Source organism: Gordionus sp. m RMFG-2023, chromosome 3 (assembly GCF_954871325.1).
Source record: "Gordionus sp. m RMFG-2023 chromosome 3, tfGorSpeb1-WG-v2, whole genome shotgun sequence".
Classification (NCBI taxonomy): domain Eukaryota; kingdom Metazoa; phylum Nematomorpha; class Gordioida; order Chordodea; family Parachordodidae; genus Gordionus; species Gordionus sp. m RMFG-2023.
Genome location: NC_088777.1, coordinates 2,326,998 through 2,337,369, shown reverse-complemented (window position 1 = coordinate 2,337,369; position 10,372 = coordinate 2,326,998). Strand labels below are relative to the sequence as shown.

Sequence of the window (10,372 nt, the reverse complement as noted above, 5' to 3'; positions counted from 1 at the left end):
AACCATATTTTAAGGAATGCTTTTCTTTTACTTATTTTTGTAATATTTTTTAGATAATTTTATTTAATTTTTATTTGTAAATATATATTGTATTGTATAATAAAAAACACCTAAAAATTAGTCATATGTGCATATATCACTTATCCAAAATTAAAATTAATGTGTTATTTAAATTTTTAAATAGTACCTATATACTTCCTTAAATATGCTGAATCTCAACTCGAAAATTAAAGGAAATGAATTGTCTCATAAACTTAATAGTGAATTGCATCAAATGCTTAAAAAGTTGCAATGTGGGATCATGTTACACAAGGCCATTCCGTCTAAAAAGAAAATTGATCAAAGAGTATTCTTTATTAAAATGGAAACCCGACAGTTAATATGGACCAAACATAATGAAATTGAGGGAATAAGTTAATTTATGTATTATTTACTTATCTAAATTTATTAATAAATAGTTGATTACAAAGAATTACATAACATCAAAGTAGGGAAAGACTCAATTGATTTTGAAAAATGTTTTGAAGAAACAAAGACATGTTTAGCAAGTCTTTGTTTAACCCTTTATTATGGCACAGAGTTTAGATTTAAAACCTTATCTCTTATAGGTTAGTTTATTTCTATTTCCAATTTTAAAATATATCATTAAACCTTCCTTGTAAACCAAGCTCCAGATAAAGAAATATTCAAAATTTTCTATCAAGGTATTATACATTTGACTAGAGATACTAAAAATGCCAATTATCAATTGCAGTGTGAAAGGTTTTTTTTAAAAATTTAAATATACACATTTTCTATAATATTTAATAGATTACTTAGGAAGGAATACAATTGCCTGATGAATAATGACATTACAACAGAAAGGTTCTTAATTCAAATAATTAATAAATTTAAATTAGAATTATAGGTTTTGCATTTTTTATAATTTAAGGTAAGTTGTAATAATAATATACAGTTATGTCACTAGTCTCTGCTACTCTTAGTCAAGAATTTATTTGCTACCTCTTATATTTTTCTAAATTAAAGTTTACCATTTATAAAAAACATAAATATTAGGTAAGTCATTATATCATATGGAAATTTTTTGTGTTTTTTAAATTTTATTTTATAAAAAAAAGAATTGATTTTTTAAAATTAAAATTTTAATTTCAACTAGATTATAAAATCTTGTAGAAGCATTAAAAAAAATTTAAAATTTTATCTTATTAGGTTTTATTATTTAGACACAATATAAATCATAGTCAAAATTTTATCAATCCAAATGACCAATCCTTGCATGGACACCATATTGAGCAGATATTGTGGAGGAATCTAAAGGCTAACTTCCATTAACAGGAAAAAACACTATTTTGTGAATATGTTTTAGAAATATAAGAGACATACGTCATGACAATTTTTACTTTTACCTTAAATTATATTTTTAATTTATTCCTTATAATTGTTTAATATTTATATATCTATTCAAATAAAATACTCTTATCTAGTGTCTACTTATTTAGTTATCACATTTTTCTAATGACATCAATTTACAATATCTGGTTTTTTCCTCAAAATATATTTATGACAATTTTCAGCTTTTTCTTTTAAAATTATATTTTGAATTTATTTATATTTATAATTGTTTCAAAAAAACATGGAATCTTAAAATTAAAAACTCAAAAAATTTCCCCAAGATTCAATGACATACTTGATAAGATGTTATAAATTTTCCTATATTTTTTTATTGCAAAATCTTAGACAATTATGTAATTGTTTCATTCTTTCTTTCTATATATATACAAAAAAAAATTTAATTTAATTTTCATATCTTTAACAATATTTTTTTATAGTTATTCTTGTATAATAAATTTTGTTTAAAAAAAATATAATATTTTATATGTTATATAACAATCAAAAAAGTTATAGTTATTAAAATTACCATATATACTCTGGTTTAAATTTAATTTACAAGAAAAATTCCTGTTTAATTTTTGTGTTTTGCATATAATGCCATTAGACAGTGCCTAATTGAGGTAACCCACACACAGGGGTCTCACTGCGACTACGTCTTTATTTATTTCTCTTAAATGGTGGTATTACGGGGCATCATACACAAACACCTTGTTAAGGTCAAGGTCAAGGTTACAATAAGTTTTTGTATTTTATAATACTGCTTTTTGCTAAGCAGTCCCCTTGCTGTATCTTTTGTGCCTGATGAAATTGTACGACTTGCCATATTGTAATATGGTTGCGGTACAATAGCTGGACTGGATATAATTATAATATTCTGAATAATCTGAAAACTACGATTTAATGTATTGAATGTGTTTTTTTAATGTTGAGGTTGATAAATGCCTATCTGTAGGTAGCTTAGAATAATCCTTATTTCTGTCATTAAAAATATTACTATATTATATAGTAGGAGGTATCCTCTTATTTTCATATTATGCTACATTTGCAATAAAACATAATATGCAAAAAGTCAAGCGTATGCTTAAAAAAAAATATGTATATGCTGCTTTAACTAATTATACCACTAATGCAGTTCAGAAATTATTGTCATTTAAGAATGCTAAATATTCAAAAAAATATCCTATAGAAATCTGACTTATATTCATTATTTATTATCTTACCCCACCAAAGGAAATTGGCTTGGCAGGACGTCAAATTTTTGCTCAACAAGATTGGTGTCAAATGCGGTAATTCCCTCGTCAAACACCTGTGTGTCTCGCTCGACTTTGAAAATAACGAAGGGAAGGACCTGACCTTCGACGATTTCCGGTTCGTGTATAATCAGCTGTTGCAATGCAATCAGGTGAGTTATCCTTTTTTTAGAATTATTTATTCAATTGTTTTAATCTTTCAATCGATATTTCCAGATATACTCTCTGCATCTCAACGAATTTTCTCTCGACGGCAAGACAGTTACCTTGGACGAATTCAATAAGTTTTTGGTTCAAGTGCAAAAAGTAGATAATTTTTTTTTTTTTTACATTCTTGAAATTTATGGGATTGGTTGATTAATTTTGTGGAAAAGAAATTTTAAAAAAAAAGTAAGGAAGGAAGGAAAGAAAGAAAGAAAGAGAGAAAGAAAAGTTTTATATGAAGAACCTATTTAAAAAAAAATTCTCTTTAAGGAAACAAATCAGCAATTCATACAACCCGATCACATTAAACAGGTCATGGACGAATACATCGAAGATCTCACCAAAGATATGAGCGACATATATCTCTTGCGCAAAGAGGTACTAAATGAGCCCCGATTTTTTTTGCCCCCCCCCCTCCAAATAATTTTATCAGCGGCCTCAAGGTTTTTTTAAATTTACCCACCTTTTCCTAGTATTTTATAAAGTTACGCTTTCAAAAACCTTGACAAGGTTTCCTGAGTTAGCCGAAAGCGCGAAAGCAAATGCCATTATATCTCACAATGTGACGACGGCTTTAAAAAGTAAGGCCTATATTAATGGTTCGCAGGTGTCGGTGACGATTCAAGGGGTGGTGCAATACTATTCCATGGTCGCACTTGGGAGTAGGCCTATTCGAACACGAATATCGAATTATGAATTATTCGTTCTTCGGTTTTTTTTAAACGGATCGAATATATTCGTAATCATACCAATCAAATAGGAATAGGAATTGCTACTGTAGCAAATTATTTGTCGTTTAAAATAAAAGTCAAATACGAATAATTTATTATTCGATTCGTTTTTGATTGATTGATTGGGCGATCTTGAGAGGTGACGTGACCCTTGTTTTTTTTTGCTAAATCGAAAAACCTGAGATTTTATCACTTTTTTCAAGGCAATTAGCTTATTCCTTCCTTGGACTATTTCCTAAATATATATTTTTCTAAAAATCTCAAAATTTCGAAACTTCCTCATAAAAGATGACCAAAATCTTCCATTAAATTTTTTTTCAAATTTCAGGAATTTATAATTTCCTACCAATTCTCTTCTCTCTTCTTATTTTAATTTTGAAAAATAATATAAATTAATTTTTGCTTACCATGTTTTTTTTCCCTTAAAAATTTCGCGACTTTAGTAAATTTCTATAATTTCTCGAACTTTCAAAAATTAATAAACTTTCTTAAATTCTTCAAAAAAAATGATTTAATTTTTAAATGTAAAAATGAGCTTATTCTCCTACCTTTTTATTATTATTATTAATTATATTGATATTTAGGATTAGTAGACCCTTTTAAATATAAAATTTCTCGAAAAATATTTTTTTAAAAGAAGATATTAATTATTTCATAAGTTTATAGATTATTTGTACGATTCGAAGAATGACCTCCTGGATCCTATTTGCAAGGAAGTGAATCAGGATATGACTAGGCCGTTATCGCATTACTGGATAAATTCGTCTCACAACACGTATATCCATATAACAAACAGCTAATTAACTTCCTTATTAATATTCCGTCATATGGGGTTTAAGTAGTAATTTTAAAAAGCTACGCTTTTATTCACCCTAGATTTTATCAATAACTTAAATATTTTCATTCCTATTTGCGAAAAAGATAGATCTAAATCTTTGGCTGAATCATGTTCGAGCGTACATTGAGTGTCTTACTCTATGAATTGATATAATTTTGCCATGAATTCTCGTATTTGTTTTATTTTTTCATAAAAATAGTACAAACTTCAACATTTACAGTTGTTAAAATGGCCGATTCTTGTCGATATTTAAAAAAAACGACTCTAATTAAGATTTTAAGCCAAAATAAGTATTATGTATTCGAAATTTTTTCTTATAGTTAGAAGAAAGTTTTGGAAACTCTTTAAAATCTTGAGGCTTACATAATATTTATTTCTGAATAAAATCGTAAATCGGAACTTTTATACTAACTTACTTCGGAAGGTTCACGGCAAAATTATCTGAAATTCCTAGGGATCCTGTCTCTCGATAGCTCGATAACTTACTTAACCCTAAACTGAAGCATTTATGTGCGTAATCTAACTTATTAACGCACTATCAAGAAAAAATGGTTCAAAATATCACGAAAAATTGTTTTAGCCGTTTTGTCGCGTTATTTTATATATTTAGAAAGTGGAAAGATATTATTAATTTTACTTTCGGCCTTGGTTCAGTTCTTCTAAAACAATATTTTGAACTGAGGTCGGTTTGGTTCAAAATTTCCCACCAATAATTTGTATTATATGGAACATATAGAATCCTTTCGCTTTAATTCGATTTACTATTTTATTTGGCTAATGTGTATCCACCATTTCCCATACCCAGTTACCTTACCGGTGACCAACTCTCCAGTGAATCCAGCCCGGAAGCCTACATATCCGCTTTGACCTACCCTTACCATGGCCGATGCTTGGAGATTGATTGCTGGGACGGATTTTATCCTTCCGCTTCTTCATATTCCAACAATTCCACCAATTCTTTACTCAGCAACTCTTGCAGTTTTAGCGGCACCGTGTTGCAGGCTAACCACGCGTCACAATTGCAACCCCTGCCCCTCGTTTATCACGGCATGACCCTGACCACCAAAATAGGTGTCAGGGAAGTTTTGATCGCCCTCAGGGCATGCGCCTTCATGGATACTGAGTGAGTATCTAGATATACTGATCTATCTATAGATTGAGCAAAATGTCTCTGGACTTGAACCATCTTTCGGATCGATTAAACGTGACCAGTATATTACTAATAGCACTATCGAAACCGCCATTACAATTTTATTTTAAAAATAATCCTGAGCTGAACCGGGCTTTAAAAATTGTTGTGTGATTTTTATATTATTACAAATGTCATTCAAATAATGTTTAAATATAGAGTTATTTTTTTACAGTAAATGGCGCATAAATGTCAAAAATTAATAATAAGATGTCAATCATAAAATATTTAATTGATTGGATTAGTGACTAATAAAGACCATGTCTACCGAATCTTGCAGTTGTGATGGGTGATATTAAGAATTATCTTAGTGAGATTCAGATTTATTTTTAAAAATATTTTACAAAATCCCAGCCGGGCCGACTTAAAAATAGATAAATTTTTAAATTAATCAGCTGCAAAATTAAGAATGGCATAATGTAGCGCTTAACGTTACATTTTACTGCTCATATTCTCAATTCCACCTCTCGAAACAATTTACACACATCCAAAATTATTTTTAAATATCCGGGACCGTAAAATGGTCAAATATAAAAATCCGGTTTGGGTTAGAGCCTGGCTTGAAATAAAGCATTAAAATTTGGACCAAGTCGTATAATATTTGCATCAGCAAGTCCGATATATATATATCAGGGATGCGAAACCGAACCCGGTTTCAAGAATTTTAAATTTCATTTAAATGCGAACTTTGATAACGGGAACTTAATTAAAACCAACTTCCTAAGAGGGGTCCGAACCTACCCCAGGTCCATTTCACCCCGGGTATAATGAGTTGTCCTAAAATCGGTCTCCGTTCCAACCAAACAATTACGAAATTTCCTGATCCCGGGTTCGAATTCACATTCCCCGTTATATATATAATATGATTTTTAAACAGCTACCCCTTGATCCTATCCATCGAAGATCATTGCTCGCTTTACCAAATGAAAATATTGGCCTCGCTGTTCAAAGAAATATTCGGCGATTTGTTACTAACCTCGCCCGTCAATCACGAAGACGATCCCGACATGTTACCATCTCCCGAAAAATTGAAACGCAAGATTATCCTGAAAGTTTGATTATTCTATTATTCTTTTTGAACTATCGCGTGACGTAGATAATTTTTTTTAATAACGTGATAGTTTTTGGCGCCATATTTCTATTTTTGTAATATTTTTAAATTTTTTAGCACAGAAAACTCCCCGAAAATTCTAGCGAAGAAAAATTCGTATTTATGACACGTGACGAAAGTATTACACTCATAGAAATATTATTCCTCTTGACATTCAAAAATTATTTCTCTTTTCGAAGAATAATCATATTTGACATTGATATGGTGTAGTGACATTCCCCTTATATGTTTACAAATTCTTTTTTTTTGTCTAAATAATTTTTGTGATAATTTATCTCTCATCTTTAACTACTAAAATAATAAAACATAACATTTTATTACACCAAAAATATAATAAATCAGATAGAACAATTAATTATTGATAGAAATAATTATAAATTGAACCACTAATAAATCAAATAGAACAATTAATTATTGAAAGAAATAATCATAAATTGAACCACTTAAATGGAACGAAACATTTTCGCGGTTTTCTTTTAAATATCAAGATTTGTTAAAAAAAAATTTCAAAAAATTAGACATTTAGACTTTAATTAAATATTAGCTTAATTACATGAGTTTACAAGACGGGATATTCTAGATTTTTTTTAGAATGAATAAAATAAATAGATTAAAAGAATGAAATAAATATAAATAGAATAAATGAACTAAAGTTACGAAAAGAAAGGGAAAAAAAAATATATAAATTATGAAAATTAATTCTAGCGAAATTTTCTTTAAATAAAAAACGGAAATGAGGTCCTACTTTTTTATATTCTCAAATCTGAAAGAAGCTCAGACACCATTTAACTTTTTTTTTATAGAAAAAGTTTTTACAATTTAATCATAAGGTGATTATTATAACATCCCAAAATTTCTTATCATCAATATTTAACTTATTTTAAATTTATTTTTATTTTCCTTAAAGTATTCCTTTTTCTTCTAGAAAAAAATAATATAAATGTGTCAATTACAAATCGACAGGAACTAGTGACGATATCTTAAAATACTTTTTAAAGATGTGTTTTTCGTGCTTATTCCTATTATTTGAAATAAAAAAATCACCATTCAGAACAGCTGTTTGGAATTTTGAAAGGGGGGGGGGGGGTAAGATTAACTCCATTTTACTTTTGTTAGTTTGGCAACCTGTATTTATTTAATTTTTTTTTAAAAAAGTAATAGAAACCGATTTATCTAGTCCCATCAAACACGGAATCATGTATGTCAGATCCAAGGATTTAAAAGTTTTTTCTCGGCTGAATATTATAATGTTCTATCTCCCACAAATTATACCTTACCATATTTTATATACCCACGATAAAAATGTCAAAATATAATTTTTAGAAAATAATTCTTTCATTTGCGTTCATCACATTTTGATTTTAAAAAAAATTTAAATGCGATACGAACAATTTCAATAAAAATGGACTTAGAACAATACAATACTCAACCCCCCTACGATATGCATATATATCATTATATATACATATATTTATATATATTTAGTTATTTATACTCATTTTACATTTCCCGAAAAAATCATTTCAAATTTGGCGGGTGTTTATAAAAACAAATATTTCATCCAGAAAAAATGTTACGAAAGCCCTGAAGATTTTGCTCATAGAAGGAGCAAAGGTCTAGAACATATATTAGAAAATCTCGGGGCTCCAGCAATTATTTTCTGACTAAAATACTGAGTTAGCCTTTTTGAAAAATCGGCTCAAAACGAGCCCTATAACAACATCATTTTACATTTTTAGTAAATATTATCTCAAATTTTGCGGGTAACATTTTTTTAAAAATGTTTCTAATTTTGGCGCCACAATTTTACGTTATTTGCTATAAATAAATAAAAAAAATGCTACGCGCATCGTAGATAAATATAAATTCTCCATAATTTTCTTAATATTTTTTTTAAAAGAATAATATATTATTTATTTAATTTTTAAAACCAAGATTCCTAATTGGACACCCTTTTACTTAGTGCTAACGGCCATTAAATTGTACTTTTTCGGGGATATTACCTCGGCCTTGAATAAAATTCAAAATATGGGCGATAACCATGGTGCCGAACTTCGCGGGTCTAACGATGCCGCCAAATTTGCCGGAACTGTAGCCAGTAAGGATACGAAGGATAATAACGAATTTGCCGAACTCGACGATGGAGAAAACGGAGTCGAGATAGAAAAGAAATCCGCGCATCTTGCGTTTGCGACGGAAATAACTCATAAGGCGCGTCAAAATGTCCCAACTCAATCCAGTGTATCGGGGCAGACGTCAAACGCGGGAAAAGTCACTCAACATACTACCAAAACCAATGATCCACGTTTCTCTAACCCCGAGGATAGGCCTCATCAAGATAAACCTACGGTGAATGATATCAACCGCAAACTGACTTCGAACCTCAAGATCAGCGCCAAAGACCGATCCAATGGTCACGAGTCTTCGCAGGAAGATTCCGACTCCAGTCGCCTTTGGTTATTTCACACCTTAACCAGGCCAAGGCGGGACGCCGAAAATATGCTTAAAAAATGCGCTGGCGGGACTGGTGGAGACGGTCGATTTTTGATCAGAAATAGCGGAGTTTTTCAAGGCGATTATACCCTTTCATTTATGTTACCAAAAAAATAGATAAATTCAATTTTATTTTATATCTTATAAATAAGGCGGTGTCCAAAACCATTTTAAAATATGATTCAAAAAGTTTCAAAAATTAGCGAATTTTAAAATTTCAATGAAATCCATGTTAAATTTATAAAAATTGTCTAGATCTATATTTTGGACACGTTTTTATTTTTATAATCGAAATAACGTACATATTTTATTTCCATTTAAAGTTTCAAAAAGTTTGTGAATTTAATATTTATTTTTTTTTTCAGGGACACATTCCTAAAAAAAAATATTTACAAAAGAAAAAACGATTAAAAAAGGTGAGTTGGGTTTCGCTGGTATTGTTATACGAAATTATGAATAGCACTTGCAGTCTCTTTGGTGAATATATAGGCTTGAAAGCTTCATTGTTATCATCATTAATTTGCTTAATTCTCTACCTAATAATATGATATGTCTTAGGATCTCTGAAGAAACCAAGGGTTGACGAATGGAATAAATGTTACATACATTTTTCGTGTCTCCCTCACATGTTCATTCCACGTGGAATCGATCAGGTTTCGTGAACTTCTTTGAAATCGAGTAGTAAAATTTTGCGCCTGTTATGAGGACTTCGATTAGTTCCGAGGGTTAAGGCTGAAAACTAAAAAAATATGGCGTCCTTACTAATAGTGAAAAAACTTGTAAAATATATAGATTACCCCTAAAAAATTATGAATGATGGACTCCTTATATTTGATTTCGTAAAAGATTTAGTAAAGCATGGGCAATTGGCAAAAATATACACGCGAAGGCGATTATTCTGCTAGATCTTGTTCAAGTTCTCACTAAGGTCAAGTAGAAAATGTTACTTATAGACCCTCTCAACCTTTTTTTATTTGGAATTGTAAATCCAGTATGCTTAAAATACCACCACGAAATGTAAAATCAATGACTTCAAAATTCACTAAATGTTGTTTCATCGCCATCTATAAGACTTTTTTTTATCGATAAAAATTATAACAATGGTTATCCTAATCTAATCTTTTTCAATATTAATTTATATTCATTTAATAAGCATGTATGCCA

The 10,372-nt window shown here is 29.4% G+C and overlaps 1 protein-coding gene across 1 annotated transcript in view; it reads left to right on the top strand.

Moving 5' to 3' along the window:
- Window positions 1-205: 205 nt before the first annotated feature.
- LOC135925976 (1-phosphatidylinositol 4,5-bisphosphate phosphodiesterase gamma-1-like) overlaps window positions 206-10,372 on the top strand; it is a 28,259-nt gene continuing 18,092 nt past the window's right edge. The window contains exons 1-13 of the mRNA XM_065461594.1: window positions 206-413; window positions 459-608; window positions 669-762; window positions 811-864; window positions 2,623-2,794; window positions 2,859-2,948; window positions 3,117-3,224; window positions 4,237-4,352; window positions 5,221-5,538; window positions 6,482-6,656; window positions 6,773-6,833; window positions 7,871-7,938; window positions 8,651-9,309. Of these exons, the coding sequence (XP_065317666.1) occupies window positions 206-413; window positions 459-608; window positions 669-762; window positions 811-864; window positions 2,623-2,794; window positions 2,859-2,948; window positions 3,117-3,224; window positions 4,237-4,352; window positions 5,221-5,538; window positions 6,482-6,656; window positions 6,773-6,833; window positions 7,871-7,938; window positions 8,651-9,309 (2,273 nt within the window). The remainder of the gene's footprint in view (window positions 414-458; window positions 609-668; window positions 763-810; window positions 865-2,622; window positions 2,795-2,858; window positions 2,949-3,116; window positions 3,225-4,236; window positions 4,353-5,220; window positions 5,539-6,481; window positions 6,657-6,772; window positions 6,834-7,870; window positions 7,939-8,650; window positions 9,310-10,372) is intronic.